The sequence below is a fragment of the Hyposmocoma kahamanoa genome, unplaced genomic scaffold (assembly GCF_003589595.1).
Source record: "Hyposmocoma kahamanoa isolate Upper Pololo Valley unplaced genomic scaffold, ASM358959v1 117, whole genome shotgun sequence".
Classification (NCBI taxonomy): Eukaryota; Metazoa; Arthropoda; class Insecta; order Lepidoptera; family Cosmopterigidae; genus Hyposmocoma; species Hyposmocoma kahamanoa.
This window is the reverse complement of record NW_020653397.1, coordinates 486,235-503,607: the sequence shown is the minus strand read 5'-3', so window position 1 is coordinate 503,607 and position 17,373 is coordinate 486,235. Positions and strand designations below refer to the sequence as shown.

At 36.7% G+C, this 17,373-nt stretch overlaps 1 protein-coding gene across 4 annotated transcripts in view; it reads right to left on the bottom strand.

Moving 5' to 3' along the window:
- The window catches only part of LOC113239935 (RNA-binding protein Nova-2), an 86,654-nt gene that overhangs the window by 20,114 nt on the left and 49,167 nt on the right, over positions 1–17,373 (bottom strand). For all 4 annotated transcript variants that reach the window (XM_026477097.1, XM_026477101.1, XM_026477099.1 and 1 more), the window contains one exon: positions 8,721–8,875. In XM_026477097.1, the coding sequence (XP_026332882.1) occupies positions 8,721–8,875 (155 nt within the window). The remainder of the gene's footprint in view (positions 1–8,720; positions 8,876–17,373) is intronic.

The following is a 17,373-nucleotide window of genomic DNA, read 5'->3' as shown; positions in this document are numbered from 1 at the left end:
AGCTACCAATGCAAGCAATCGCAACGTGCGTTCTTTGCAGAACACGAAAATATCTGAATACCGCCGAAACAGCAAAGTTTCCGTGTCACAACCGAAAGCAAAGCTTTGCACCATCAGTCCGTGTTTAGCATTAAAAGTAGATTGCACACAATCAAATACGATTTCAACGTATATTTGCCCAACGCTTCGCAGACGGCCACTGCTCGACCAACTAGTTGCCAAATAATTTATATATACAAAGCTAAACAGACGATACCGGAGACGAGCTTCCAACTGTTAGTTTACATTTTGTGGAGAGTTTTCGCAATGTTACGGAAATTTTGGAACTTTCTTTTCCTTTTGTATTCACGATATACCACGCAAGGAATAATAATGTACTTCTTGTATAACGATTACTGCTGTATTTTTTATGAATGGCTTTATGAAATGCCAAACCACTTTTGCCCTTAAAATCTCATTTGAAATCTCAAGTTGCTAACATAATGGCTGAAATTCGGTCTTGAACCGTTCGTTAACTTAATTCATCACTTTATTGCGTACGTACAGTACAGTACAGTTCTCTAACGGCTTTTTGTGTCATACTTCTTCAAGCTTATCAGTGCACTATAAATCTGCTTCAGCAATCGTATTGTAATAGGGTGTTATATTAAAATGTAAAGACGTATCTTATGTTCATAGTGTCCTCAGTACATCAGTAACAATATATATCAATAAACATGACGCCCATGCCACATTATTATCGAAACCAGACAATGCCGTAGAGATAATGCAGCTAATGCGGTCGTCGATAGCGTTGGTACCTTGTTTAATATTAATAGTAGCATTGATAATTTTGTTAAATCACTGCTCTGTTGGTACCGATATAATGGAGATTACTATGCTAATGGAAACATGTGTATAATATTTGGAAATTTTCGTGTAGGCAAACAGCAATAACCTTTTGATTTTTTGAGTTTTTGATTCTTTTGTACTATTTTCTCATCCGAGAATGTCGATACAATGATAAGCCAAAAAATCTAGCCCTGCAGGCATCGTACTATCGCGCACCTGTATTCTGTACGGAGTACAAAACCGATTACCTATTAACAACCTTGCTCTCAAGAAAAACATCATCAGCGATCCAAGATTGCAACGTCGACATATTGATCGTGAATTTCCTGTTCCATCTAATTCCAAAGCAACCACTCAAGTGTTGTTGACTTACTCCGCAGTGAGTCCTGCAATTCATCTACCGCCGCCGCCTCCTTCACCGCCGACGCAACGCAAACAACATTGTTTACCACGTGTAATGTAACCACTCTCTTACACAAACTCACTCATGTGTCACTTCTTTGTGTCCCATTTTCATTAAATTACGTGGCTAAAGTAAATAGATACCACAGACGGGACGAACAAGTCGTGTGTCTGATGGTAAGCTACACACCTGTCCATAACAGTTATAGTGTCACTCAGAACCTTAAATTGCAAAGATCTGAGGGGCACTGCCACTGCGCCCGTCCCCTGAGACTTAGATTGACAAGTCCCATGTGCCTGTCATTTCACCAGCTTCCTTATCCTTCAAAACCGGAATACAGTAATGCTGACATTACTGCTTGGCGGCAGGAATAGGTATTAAAGGTAGTCGTCAAACCTGGCCTGTTCAGGCCAAGTTAAAAGTTTACCTGTCCCCGCATTTCCATCCACATTTACTCTATAAATTTCCGCCGTCAATCTTCTAACATCCATCCCTTCAGTGTGGCCAAACCATCGAAGTTTTTCCTTGTCTATCCTGATCTCCACCATCTTTCACGCTACAAAGCTCTCTTACTACACCGTTTGGTATTTTTATTTAAGACTAACACCGCACAAACAGCGCAAAACTCTTTCTGCCATATTCAACACTCTACTGTCCAGTAAGAGGCGTGTCCTTTTTGGACGTACTAGCTACCCATAAAGAATTTGCTGCTTTTACTCCTTTCCGTTCAATATCTCTTTTCACTCACAGTCATAGTAACAATTTTGTTCATGTAGTCGGCGACTAAATGCCACTGACGCGGCGGATATCCAAGTTGTTAAGAACGAGCTTCGGAAAGAGGACTTTGTTGGAAAAGAGCTATAGGTAGAGTGGCTGTTGCCTATCGTAAACCACAAGGACAACTCTCTTGGAAGCCAAGGCTATAAGGCGTGGAGCCAGTTCACGCAGCCTATTCGTGAACGTGATTGCCAGCGGCAGCAGCAGTGGCGCGGCGCGGGACGAAGAAGACGCGGCGCCAACGAGCGTCAGAACTCGCATTATTATCACGAACGGTACAAACACATTTATTTTTAATTAATATACAACATTTTACTGTTGAAGCTTATTTCATTGCTATTTGCTCGGACGCACTCTGAACAAATCTAGTCTAAAACGAAGGTATCCCTAGAGGGCAGTAACTAAATTACATATGAGGGCACTTTATCCAAAACCTGACATCCGGAACATTTCATTTGTGTAAGAGTATTTGGAAAACTAAGTTTCCTGCGGGTTCAGTGGAAATAAACCCAAAAAGAACCCTCGTAGTTCACAGAAAGCTTAATCAATGAAGAAAGGGTGCTCAGATTCAATTCGAGGCAGCACGTAATTAGGGAACGAACTTTACTAATTTGATTCCGGATGATCGATGATATATTTTCTGGGATGTAGCACGGAGTTATATACATCATTGTCATAAAACAATATCTTAGTTTGTGAACAGCACCCTACTTTGTCGTGACTAACTGGTGCAACGAAACCAACCGATAACAATTTTATTTACGATTATATATTCAAATCAATACATGTATACGTACAACGTTTTCACGCAGAATTACATAACTTCCACAGCCGTAAGGCGTACAGCGAGGCAATATAAATTACGTGGATTACCATGAAATCCATACAAATCGCTTGCCCTAATCGAGGGCGGCCTCAATTCAGTCTTTGGGTACTAATGGCGTTTCGGCAATCAGGCCATAGACCTTCGAATAATGATATTATCGATTTTACTAAACAATTCCAAGTCTAAGAAAAAATAAATCTAAACATGGTTAAAACGAAAAGATGTAGTTTTTTGTTACAACATCAAGTAACGCTACGCACGATAACACTTGCAGCGCCACTCAGAGCTTTAAATCGCAAAGACCTGAGGCACTGCTACTGTGCCAGACACCCTAACACCCTTACCCTTCAAAACTGGAACGCAATAATTACTCATACTACTGCTTAACGGCAGAAATATATGGTGGCAATACTTGCCCGGACGAACTCTTTTACAAAGAGCTTTTAGTAAAGAAGCTCTACGGCTACTAGAACAGTAGTACAGTTATTACATGAACTCTAATTGAGGCTGATAGCGCAATAGTGGTGTAACCGACATTCAATTTTTTTTTTCTACAATATTACTTTAGACGATTTATTTTCATGTATATTTTTTTTTATAAATTAACACCACTACTGCCCATGTCCTGCCGGATAAGCTACAATTCTACCCCGTGGTATTATGAAGTCTGGTCACATCAACATAACTTCGAAAGGTGTTGGACGACTCACGATGTTGTCTATTATGTTTAAAACTGGGAAAACGTTTATTTTTACCGCCATATGAACTGGAAAAATAGTCCCAAGTGGGCCGACAATAACGCTCAGTTTCAGATTCTTCTTACTATACCCAATACCCTAAAATTGGATAGATTAGGTTAATATCCACTATCCATTGACTTTTCACATAAAACCTCACACCAAAATATTCGCCAATTTCCACCGCGTCTATTCATTGTTCGCGGCAAATTGACTAGGACAGTGAAACAATTTCCTTGACGGATTAGATTCAATGGCTGCGGCGTCGTCGGCAGTTCGCACCTACCGCGATATTGGATTTATTCCGTTTTACAGAAAAATGGCTGGAAAGATTGTCACCAAGCTAAAGCAATTTTGGTATCCACAACATTAAATTGTAACTACGTTTCAAATGACAAAGAATCGTAGTGTGGTGAAGAATTCCTAGTTGAATTTCTTTCTTTTTCTTGCTTTCTTGGTCCTAGTTTTTTGAATAAAAGTTTTTTGTTCACATTAATTTGTATCCCTTTTTTTAGATTTAATAAAATTTTTAAGTCACGTTGTTTTTGCATGCAGTGTTCAATTATAATTCACCGTGCTATTAGACAAAATTTCCACCACATAATACATTTACCGTTTTTATCGCTATAATTGTTAAGTACATGGGACTTGTCAATTTCTGTCTCAAGGTGATGACTGGCGCTGTGGCACTGCCCCTCAGATCTTTACGATTTAAAGCTCTGAAAGGCAGTGCAACTGCTATGGACAGGCGTGTCGCTTATAACCAGGCGCACGATTGGTTCGTTCCGTCACTTAGTATCACAAAAAAAAGAGAACGCCTCGCGAAGACAGTGAAAGGTGCGTTGTTGTTGTTATCGCAGTTAAAATATGCTTTTACGATTTTCCCCAACATACCAACAGCAGAGTTATTTGCTTGATATTCGTAGGTTTTATTTTTACTTTAAACGTAGCCACCGCGTACAGCTTTTCTTGGTATAAATGTTGGAATTACACGGTATTCACAGAAACATTTTACATGTGATAATTAAATATTTAAACCATTTAAAAACCATATTAAATTTAATGTGAATTTGTTAAATAAAAACGGCATAATAGTTCACATACAGACATATATCTAAATAGACGCCGCAAGTGTACGTACTTCGATTTACTTAGTTGCCGCTGCTACACTTCAGAACGCGCTCGACCGTTATCGTTACCAGTCGAAAATGCGAAAAATGCATAATTGTGCCATTATAGTTTGCAAAAGCACCATCCCTGTAGGTAAACGGGTAAACCGGGAAGTTTCCTTCCACGGGCAAGTGGTTATGTAATCAGAAGATGCATAATTTATTTTATAAACAATTATTTTGGTTTTGCATGAATTTCGAGAAAACAAATATGCAACCGAGTGTATGCTTCATGATTTGTAATACATTGCGGCTTTTACTTGGTGTGATATATTTGTGATCCTTTGTTAATACGCCGTGAATATCGAACGAAAGCACTTTTTAACCGACTTTTTGTGAGCCGATTTTCATGATTCTTTATTGTTGGAACGAGGGTACCTCCATAGTGGTCCCATTTAATTTTGAAGAAAATCATCCACCTATAAGGGTGGCTGTTCACGCATGAAGATTCGTTTTTATAAATAGCGCCTAAGTTTTAGTATGAGGAGCAATTATTTTAATGGTGGATTCTGCTATTCTCCAATTCTAGGCGTTTTTCTCTCTCAATATACTTTGAGTAGTGAGAACCGATTTTTATTATCTCCTGTGTCAAGTCCCGTATAGTTGCGAACTAGGGGATGAATCCGGGTTTGCGCACTTTCCGGTAACCGATTTCAATAAAACTTGCTAATTATATGTAATTCCCCGCACTTTTGAGGTCGGTTTTTTTAGTACTCTGTACTGAGATTATGTATAATGCATTCAGTTTCGTGGTACGGGCGCCTGTACATTTCTTTGGTCAAATTTAACATTTAGTGATATATACATTAGGCAACAAACAAACAAACATTGTTCTCGATTCTGATCGATTTTGAAAACTAAGGGACGAAAATTATTATGACCTTAGCAATGTTATAAAAATATTCTATGACTCTTTTGTTATAACGTTTCGTTTTTGTTGCCAGTTTTGTATGCCAGTTAACTATTATCAGTAGTATCTGTAATTTCGATAATTTTTGCAGCACGTCGCCTCGAATGTTCGAATATAGTGAGCAAATAATTACATACATCGCCAGATATGTAGTACGAGTAATAAAAAAAATATATAATGCAAAGAATTAACAGTGCGAAGTTAGAAATCCAAAAAATAATCTAGTAAAATTAATTACGGCAAGTAGCAAGTTCATATATTGACGTGCGTTTTCATTATTTAAGCTAATCGGTGAGATTTTCTATTACAAAAAGATGTTATATAATAAGCAAATTTTATTATATATATTTGAAGTCGATTAAAAGTAAAAGTTTTTTAAGTAATCAACATTTTTTTTCAATAAGTAAAATAACTATCTTATTCTAGTATTTTTCTACTCTATTAATATTACGACTACTTGTAATCAACAAATACTTGAACAAAAATTATTCTATTTAGAATCGATTAATTGAATGGAATACGCGTGTTTACGCGTAAAAATGTGTGGCACGCTTGGTTTTCATACAAATTGATGTACTTGCTATCTAGATATATGTCTGTGAGTTCACATTAGGGCGGCTTTAAGGCCATAGTGCAGAAGCGCATAGACTTGACGCGCAAGGGTTCTGGCAGCGCCAAGTAGAAAAAAAACAAGGATTTTGACTTGACTTTATAGCGGCAGACGCATTGCTAATTACATGGTACAGAATGATAGGAACTATATCGTAACAAAGCTTCACACATAACATGTCTCACATTTCGAGATAAAAAATTAATTGTACTTTTCTCCATGAAAAAAGAAAAACTGAGCCATTTTCCTTGTCTGTAACAGACAACTTTTCAAAAAATTATGAATGAATTAAAGTTGCTAGAAATGTCATTTTTCATCGTAGAAAAACAACTTAAATTAAAAAAAAAAAAACCACAAAGCTACGCTCCACTATTCCACGAAGTCAATAAAAGTCACCATCTGTAAACTAAACACGATAGTTCTACTGTACCTAAGTACTCGAGGAGTTGAGTAGTTTGCAGACTATTACAGTATCACATCAAGGTTAACATGTGAAGATACTATTTCCATAGTATAACAAATTTCAAGTCGATCGGACCAATGGAAACCAAAATATTCATTTTATGACTGAGATCTATAAACTAACAGGGAAAAGAGCTGATGGTCTTTAAACAGGAGTTCATCAAACATGCCTAAGAACAATCCCGATTTAACTTTGAAATCTATGTATTCCTTTGGAAGCTGCGATACCCCAAAAACATAGATACACAAAGGTTTCAAACTTATAAACCCCCACCCTTTTTGCGTAGTACAATAAGAACAAGTAAGGTAACTTCGTACAAATGTTGCAGCGCGGCTTGTATGTGTGCGCGCCAACTGCGCGCTGTGTACGGACGCACACGTTTGCATAATCTAAGGATGCTCTAGCGTTGCATAACACTGATCGTCTCAAAGCGCCTTTCATTATTGTGCGAATGTGTGATTACTTACACATACAATCCGCGCTGTTAATTTATACGAAGTCGTAAGAAAACGTCGGGGATCAAAAAACTAGCTCTGTGACCCACAATTTTTTCCTATCATTACGAGTTATCAGTTTGGGCTTAGGTACTGTGCGGCGGGCTAATACTGAGTCGATGGATCGGTGTACATTTTAATTGCGATAAAACTGTACTTAGACTTAGTGTTTGGTATTGTAGTTTAGTATCCATGCGATTTCCATTCTGAAAGGATTATTTTTCAAATTGTATTTCAATTATTTTTCCAACTTGATAGCCGGTCAGCTTTTTCTTTTGACTACAAGACCTCAAGTTCAGTAGTGGGCTTCGGGAATGTAAATATATTACACAATGATCGTTAGGTCGACATTTTGATGGCTAAAGTCATCTGCCTACTGTACTTATATTATAAACCAAATCAAGAACAAAAGAAATTTAAACACTCTGAAAGAAAAGCAAATGTTTTTATGCGTAATTGTTAATTACCCTGAATTTGTCACAACGTTTAAACGCCACTCGGGAATTCCAAGAAAGTCTACTTTTGTCACCAGAAATTAAATAAATGAACGAATTAATTGTGAATTTGTAGGTAATGACAGCTGGAGATGCAGATATTCCTACCCTACCGGCATTATAGAGGAGTTTTAGGCGGCTTTTAGACGCTTATACAGCCTTTATATGACTTATACTTTACAGCTTGGGAGATATGCAAAAGCTGTACGAGGAGTATCTTCAGTTAGAGGTACAATTAATTGGCACGCTGTTCGCGGCGATATGGAGCCAAGTACACAGAGTTTACGATTATATTTAACTGGCGAATCGACCCAACAAAACACAAGGTTCCAAAATGTCTGTGGAGTGTACAACTGAACACAACACTTTGTGATTTAGAAAGTTTAAAAAGGCGTAACAGTAAAAAGGGCATAATGGTTGTGTAAAAGCTTTAAAATGAGTTCCGTATAGTCATTTAGCGTTTTGAGGGCATCCTGCGCACCTCTGAAAGATGCGTCGGCGTTGATAGGACAACAAATGGATATAAAAGTGTACCACGAGAGGGATTTAGGTGACAAATAGTTGGTTTTGCCGTAGAAGAGGGAAAAAAAGTACGTTAGATTTTATTTAGGATTACGTTGAGTGATGTTTTCCTTGTAATTTCAGATATTTCAAACATTTCGTATAAGTATGAAATCATTTGACATATTCAAATTTCTATGCCAGTTTAATCAATCTGCCACTGTCCCGATAGCCTAACGACGACGTAGAGACCGTTGCGTCCTAATCTATGGCGAACGTCAGAAAAAAATCTAATAAATTTAATGTATAGCGCCAAAATGTTGGGGAAGGTGTGTTGGCGTTGAAAAATTGTCGTCGCAATATACGATGACTCGTTACATTCTGTAGTCGTACCATCAATTCCCGTCAGGCAAAAGAGGGTTATCTTTAGGGAACCATAACGATTTCTTGCATCAATCACAGCTAATTAATCATAACCTCTAGAAAAAAATGACTTCAGACTCGCCTGCTTATCCCGATCCTGAGGCATCTTGGTATCGACACCTTCCGGGAAGGGTTTGACAAGCTCGGGCTTCTCCTTGATCTTGTCCATGATGAAGTCCAGCACAACCATGATGCCCTCCACAGAGCCTGTTATCAGGCATGCTCGTTCTGTTGTACCTGTAACAATGAGTAGTTTATTTTAGTTTGAGTTAAAAATTTTCATTGACACTAGACATCTGATACGTTTCGTCAATGCGTAATATGTTGAAGACCTCAATCTGGTTAATTTAATTTTAGCTTACCGATGAGAATATAATAGAGTTTGAAATGAACAAAAGATTTTTAATGTCAATTACAATTTATCGACACATTTTTGGCAATAGGACGATGACCGATGCAATATGAAGGCATAACCTTAAACCGGCTAGTCCATAAGCTACACCTGGCGCATTTTACAGTACATAAAACCTAACCTATAACTGTCTAATAATTGAACAAACTTATAGAATTCTATAAGTTGTATAATAATTAATAATTACCCGTATATAATTATATACATTCCATATATAAGTATATTAGGAAAAAAGTTGCCCTCCAGTACTTAGCTGCGCTTCAGTCCCTACTTTTTCTTCCCTAAGCTCTTCCGCCTAGTTGTGATCTCTCCGAAATTGTTTTCTTAAATTTAAGGTACCTATACGACAAGTGCCACATCTGGGAACACAGAGTACATTAAATATAATTTGAAATGCAATCTGTCACCTATCGTCGCCATTAATCATCATCTTATTTAACAGCTAGACTCATGTCGGTGCAGCCTTCTCCACTCCTCACGGTTCGTCGCCATTAATACTGAACCGAAAACGAATCATTCAAAATGAAGTTGCTGCTTTGATGAGTTCTAGACTATTATCAAAAATGTAGGATAATTAAAAATACGACTTTGCTGCACACGCTAAATAAGATGAAAGCAGCAATGGTCATCATTTTTGGCGGCGGTTACGCAAAAATTTGAAGAAATTTCAAATAAAAATTACTTTCAAAGCAACTGAATGACGGCCATCAACTTTTAGACTGAAGGGCAATTAAAAGCAAGGCCCTTTCCATACAGTAAATCACTCTCGAAATAATGTTGATTTTCTAGGATGGCATTGGCTAGCAAGATATTGATTTCTAAATGACAATGACGTCACAGTGACTCGTAATAAAAAATTCCGACAGCTGTACATGAAAAGGTCTAGATAGTATGGATCCTTGCAAAAATGAAAAGCATAGTTCATACATCGACTGAATCCAACATGTGTAGTAACATTAAATCGGCGGTAAGGCGCACTTTACATCGCCTTAAAACTGAGATATGCGGCAATAACGCTCCCCACCCGTTGTTAATTTCCTCTGCCTATAGCATTATTTAGCACTACCTAGTTCATTCAAGCGTGAGAGACACTTACACATAAAACCTTGTTAGGTTTAAACAGTATTACGAGATTGGAAAATGATTTTGTTGTAATGGAACGGTATGGAATTTCGAGCTACTACGATGAAAAGTTTTGCATGACATCAAAGTAAATGACAGTTTTTGTATAATAACAGACAAGCCTGATTTGTTTATGCTGCAATTGTTCTTAAATTGTCACAATCATCTAAGATACAATTGGTCGTTTATCACTGGTGATATAAAATAAATTAAGGTCACAGTTTCCAATGAAACTATTGGTAACAAACGTGACGATCAATTGAAACATAATCGATAATATAACATCGTTAACAAATGTAAATACATAAAGAGGCTTTCTCTTAATTATTAAACAAACAAAGTTAAAACTTGCAAAATTTAGCTGTCATTTGCAACGTACAACCTCATTGTAAATAGAATTTGAAATGCTATCATTAGTTGGAACCTTTATTATTATTTTATTAGCAGTAGAGCTTATTGGTGCCGCCAAGCAGTAATGTGAGAATTACTGCGTTCCGGTTTGGAAGGGCAAGGGTGCTGATGATAATACACACACGTTAGTCTTATCAATTTTGTCTCAGAATGACGGCGCGTAACGGCAGTGCCCAACAAGTTTTTGCGATTTAAAGCTCTAAGGGCACTGCTAGTGTTATGGGTAGACGTGTCGTTTACCACTATAAATATAATAAAAAACCTTTTTCGAATATGCGTATAATAAAACTTGGATGTCAATTTCAAATGAAAATTGTTCACGATCACAACACATCAAAGGTAATTAGGTAACGTTATTATAAGACATTTGCATGAAAGCAAACGTGTCTCAAAATAACCTTACGCGATAATGGTCGCTCAACGCAAACAAGAAACGTTAATGTCACTGGCAGTATAGGAAATGTTGTTATTGTGCGAATTACAAAGACCTTTGCACAGGCAGACCGGGAGTCATAATTTATTTAACGGTATTTTTAATTGTGTATTCGATGACGTTTTCGATGATATTTTAGAAAATGCTTTGGTTATAGTTCTAGTCCAATGCGGGATCCCCATCCAAGCTCCCCAGCTTTTCGAAGAGTTTGGACTTTTTTCAATTTGACGACGTCGTGCTTTATTGTAAAAGCAAGTTATAATGAGCCAGATACGTTAGACATGAATCGAGACTTGGTGGTCCAGAACTAAGGATTAACTAAAAATAGGTACCAAGGAATTTCTGGAGGAAAGCGTTCTCCCGACTCGATCATCATTGCCATTATCATTTGAATACACGTCACCCCCAAAGATCGCCACAACGATCGGCCTTGCTTTGCGCGCATGAAGCGGACTCCTACAACCTACACCAGGTTATCGATTCACCATTTACTCTATTTATTTATTCCACCAACACGATTACTAATCTTAAAGTCACGACATTACACGTCATAGCATATCACAGAATTGTAGCAAAAGTAAAGCAAAAGGAAGTTTAGCGGAATACGAATCGTAAACCGCGGCGCAAAACCATTAATCATTGAAACGACAATGCCACTGGTAAGTGCTATGAAAATCAATTCGAGCACCGCCATTATAGCTGTATAGGATAAATATATGGTTAGGAAAGATACAAACATACCTTATCAACACATCAAATGGAACTATTTCTCAAGTACGTCTCTAACGCGGTACACAAGAGTTACATAAAGAAGTTCGAACTTCGGAACTAAGCTGCGAATATGTGCGTTAAGTACAAATTAAAGCAGTAGTGACATTGTGCCTCGAAATGTTGTGGGATGGTGTAAATGTGTCACGTCGAAGTCCTATATTATGCTTAGCAATGCCATCACGACGCAGAACCGCGTAATTGAGCTCATTATGCCCGAACGACACAAATTACCGCACAAATTATCATATCCTTTTTATTCCCGTCACGAGAATAATTTGTTATCGCGAAAGTGAGATTATAATTTGTTTTGGTGTTGGGTTGCGTGATAAATTATGAACAATAAGGGGATACCCCCTTGAATACGAAGTATAAGAAACGAGAAAAACAATAAATACCTTATAGTAATGTAACAAAAATTAATCCTAAGGAAATCAGCAGGACTTACAGATATCCAAAATGCAAAAAAAAAACCGGAAGGGACTTCTAAATGACTGTGTTAAAATTTCGAAGCATTCGTGAATTTGACGGAAATTTTGCGCCTTCCTTAATTAAAAGGAGATTAGGAGGCGGTAAATTAACAACTCGACAATAAACGTCGGATTAGAGACTAGTTAAAAGGGCTCGCCATTCGCTAATTATTACCCTGTCCGCTATAAGGGCGACAAATCAAATGCGTTTGATTAAAGGCAAGGGTTTATGCTAAATAAAACACTGGTGGCAAGGTTTTTGTTGTAAAAACGAGATAATTATTAAATTTACTTTATATTATTTAGCATAAAAAAAAGTTTAAACACATATCTCAAAAAAGGTGCTATGAGAAACCCAATGTTCAGAAGACATCCATCATCACCAGTGATGTCATGCGATAACGAATACAGTCGAAAACAACATGTGTTCTAGAACATTTTCCAGAGCTATAGGCCAAATGACATCAATCCTATTCAGGTTTAGCAATGCATTATTGAAAATAATAATAATAATATTACAGTATAAATAGGTGAGGCTTCAAATGATAACAAATTCTGTTAATATTGAGAAAAATTACGGAGGCTTCAATATCGTGGGAATGTTGTTTAATTTGTGAGATGCTATTGATCGCCGCTTCGGCCGAGCCCGCAGCGCGGCTGTCGGATATTACTCTTTTTGCTACTTTATGCCGATTTCGATATCTGCGCGTTGGTTGCCTTTATTACAGTACAACTGAGCGACTGACTCACGAACATTTATTGTAATGATAATAGAATCATCCTCCAAATTCGAAAATTTGTCGTAAATAACTTTAACATTTTCGATTCATTAGAAGTATGCTAAATGCAATCGTTAGCTGATTCGGAAGATTTCACTTCGAAGATATGCAAAATTCTCGTTTTAGACCAGAGTAGTGGACATAAACTCGCGAGATTCGGACTGAGCAAAAGAAAGTGTTGGTAAATGGCATTAGTCCGAAATCTAACACTGTGAGTGGAGCCAAAAGTTAGATTTAATAACTGCTTTCATTACAAATTACTTCAACCGTTATCCACCATATAGAGAAAGTTTTACTAAATCATGAAAATAAACTGAAGGTTAAACTTAGTGAAATTATACACCCGAACCGTACATTGAGGGAAGCAAATAAAAAAAGTTTGAAGGATCCTTTGACGGCGGCGGTTAAGCAACGCCAAATAAAAAGGAATACAACTTTGAATAAACGGCATTTAACAGTTGGGAGTTTCAGTATAGGCTTTGGAAAATTGTGTTAAAGAGCTTCAGTCAAGTGGATTTATTACGTATTCAAGTGCGTACCAAGTACTTATTTATTAAATTGATTATCTATGATGATCGGGCCAGCTGCAGCGGGTGCCTAAAGATGGCTGTTTAGTTTTGATGGCCGTGGAAAGTTGTGTGTCTCAACAAAAGCGTATCTAAGTAGAACGGTAATGAAGTTTCATACTTACCATATGTATATCATCAAAATCTTCCACTTACACCAAATTCCATATCCTGTTTTCAAATCATATCTACAATTTGCCAATGCAAAATATATGTCATTACGTTTGGAACATTCTGGCATGTTCCTGGAATTTCCTTTACCAACATTTGTATTGTTCCTCACAAATTGGTGCGTTCATTAACGGAATTCAATTTTCAGAAGCTCGAATTAAATTCCGCGCCACAATGGATTTTCGACACTGTACTACCGTAACATAACAGTGAATTCAAAAGACCCTATTAAAATTTATTCAGTCCAATGTGAAGGTAGATCGTGAAATTCAAAGGCAAGTTTCACGCCAATTGATTTACAGTTACAGGTTTTTATATTTAAGTTCACTTAATGCGAAAACAGCCCAACTAATTGTTAATAATTTCGTCAAACGAGAAGTCTATTAGAAGACAGATTAAAAAAAAACTTACGGAGGACAATTTACAATTAGCGTATGAAATGGTATAAAAATTACCGACCAAGAATGACGTACGCAACAAAAATTCACGTCAAACACATGTCTGATATGACTTTTACTACACTACAGAGTCATCAATTCATCTGATATCCAGTGATCGGAATTGGGGGAGTTAATTTGGCTAAACTAAAGAATAACGGGACTTCTCGGAAGTATTTCCTATTAAGTATTTGCTACAAATTATTGTCTCAAAAAATAATATTGAAAGTTATGTTTCTGTAGGCTCTTGTACGTTTTAAATACTTTACCATTTAAAAAATAAACATGAGACAACCTATATTTTGTAATGTGAAAAAAAACCACAGTAAAAGACATTGAAGACAAGAATGCTTACAGCATTGATGACGAAATGGGTATGTCCATACAAAGAAAACGTTCATATTTTAGGTAATTTAACTCCCTCAATTCCGTTCACTGATGATATCGGTGGCGAAATACAAAATGTAGGAATAGATTTAAAATAAAATACAGTAAACAAAACTATTGCGAGATCATTGTTATTATTTTTATAAAAACATTTAGTCATAATTGGCACCGACTACCCATACGTAGGATCACTATAAAAAAAAAATATTTTTCTGAAAAAAATTCGTAAATTTTTTAAAATAATTATAATTCTCAAATATTTTTCAGGAAAATAATGAAAGAAATAGCGTGAATGTCATACTGTGTGAATAGGCATTCGATAGACACACGTCAGACGACATTACGGACCAACCGTTAGTTTATTTCACATTAATAATCTGGATATATTTTGTCAGTTTCCTAAAAATTACTTTTCGAATTATGCCACATTATCAATGACAGTGCGATATGTGCAGTGTTTGCTAACGCAGCGAATAAAAGTTCATTATGAAATTTCTTTTTGCTATATTACAGACAAATGGGTGGCTCCAACGAATTCTTATAACAGTGAAGCTAAATTAGGCAACTCCCTTGACCTTCGCTCTTATTACAATAATAACAGACCTTACAGGTGTAAATATAGTGTGTATTTTTGCATGTAGCTGCGGTCATTATCGTTTGGTACCAGTCCAATGCTAGTTATTTGGGACAGTGGGCCAAAAAACTATATCTGTTTATAGGTGACCAATATTTGGATTGGAGAATAGAAGTGCTTTGAAATAAGAAGCGAGCCATCGTACACGTTACTTTAACGTGAGCGTGAAATTCTGACTGTGTATGAAAATCATTATCTAAATTCAACCCTATCGCAATAATAATAATGTGCCAGACAATTACACCATTTGCCTGGTCTCAAATTCGAGAAATGCCTGTACTGTGAGTACCAAAGCAATGGAATTCAATAGAACATCCAGACCTGAACCAATTTAGAAAAAACCATTTCCTAAATCGATCCTACCGGGACTCGACCCAGGGCTCACAGTGTTAGGCCACCGAGGTCGTCAAACAGACTAAAAATTGCAACCTGATTACGGTCAAATTACTTACAGTCTTTTAGAAACATCGTAAAAGGGAAAATCGATCGTTTAGATCAGATTTTTTTTTATTTGGGAAACAAACAGTTTTTACTTTGTTTACAAGATTATTATGACAAAAAAAGTTATTACTTAAACCAGCAAAGTTTCTACTAATTAACATAACTTAAAAAAGAACGAAAAACGACTTTTTTTTTTTAACACAAAGAAAATATGAAAAAGAAACATAAAAAGAAATAAACTAAAAAACAAATAACATCAATTATTATGTGGTAACAGGAAATGAAAGTTAAGGCGCTGAAGAGAGACGGTTGACGAATGTCATAGCTCTTAAATCTAAGGTCCGCAGACTAAGGCACATAAGTAAAAAAAGTGCGTCATTTGTTGATATATAATTATATATTTTTGTGTTGTTTTTAGTGTTGGAAGTTAAATAACCTCTAGAATAAACAAATGAATTTGACTTATGTGCTTTGGCCGGTAGATGTATTAATTTAAATGAATGATGTTGGATTTTGACTTACGTGCTTTAGTCCGCCGACCCTTAAGAAGAGAAGCAACCAAATTGGTGTATAAATTCCCCTTACGAAAAAGCACACGGCAGTGTCATATGATGTATGAAATAATCTAATTTTGTTTATTCTAAATCTACGAATCCGCACGTGGAAATAAAATATCAATTCCAGCACCAAACAAAAGTGTCAGACATAGCTATGAACTTCAAACGATTATAAAGTACCTACATTAAAAAGCTGGACTGTCGCAACATTCCAATTCCCAGTAAACTTATAAAACATGAAAGTTAAAACTAACGCAACAATTGCATTGTACGCCATAAAAGAGCACCTGACGTACACTATAAAGCAGCCAAGTGAGAATGACAATTGCCTACTACGATAGACAACGCAGCGCGTGCCCTGTGACAATGGACGTATTGCCGCTTGTAGGTCAGCCAAGGCCGAGTGATGCCACCAGGTTTGAATGAACTCTGGTACTGTTGAATGTTAATAATTAATAAATCGTAGTCCTCTTTTGGGAAGGGAACCCGAACTAGTGATCAGAGTAAAAGTTTGCAATTGCAATACAATTCCCCTCAGAATTAGGAAAAAAAAAACTGTGGATTAAGCAGGAAAATAAGGGCTCATCGCAGGAGCATTAAGGATCAAAGATAAGTGATATTCCTGCAGTATTAATTTAGCAAAGGGAAAAGATGCTACATCATTAATATTCTCGTTACTTTTTATAGAACCTTTCCGCTCCTTCCGAAAGAGTAGGTTCCATGACCCGCTATAAAGACATCCAAAAAAGTGGTTGTAATGCTAAGTCAGAGATCAAGACAGTGTGGTCAGGAGGCGAGCGCAGGCAGATTACGACTATTATCCAATTACAGCGCGTTGTAGAACTTCGCAGCCAAGAGCAGTGTTTATTGTTTACTGACGTAAGTCTTTTACTTTACGCTTTGTTCTTGCGGTTAACCAATTTCGTATTGTGTGCTATTTGTAAGGCCTGTTTATGGAGGATTGACCTAATTTTCGGAAATATTGATTTGTTTGCAAACCCTCGTTCAAGTGCTTAACGTAAGAAGTTGTTTGCATATGCTAATAGATTGTGTACTCAACATGTCAAGAAAATGTTGGCTAGTGCTTTAAAATATGTAGGTACCTTCATGTAATGACGCAGTAAATATTATTTTTGACGTAAAAAAA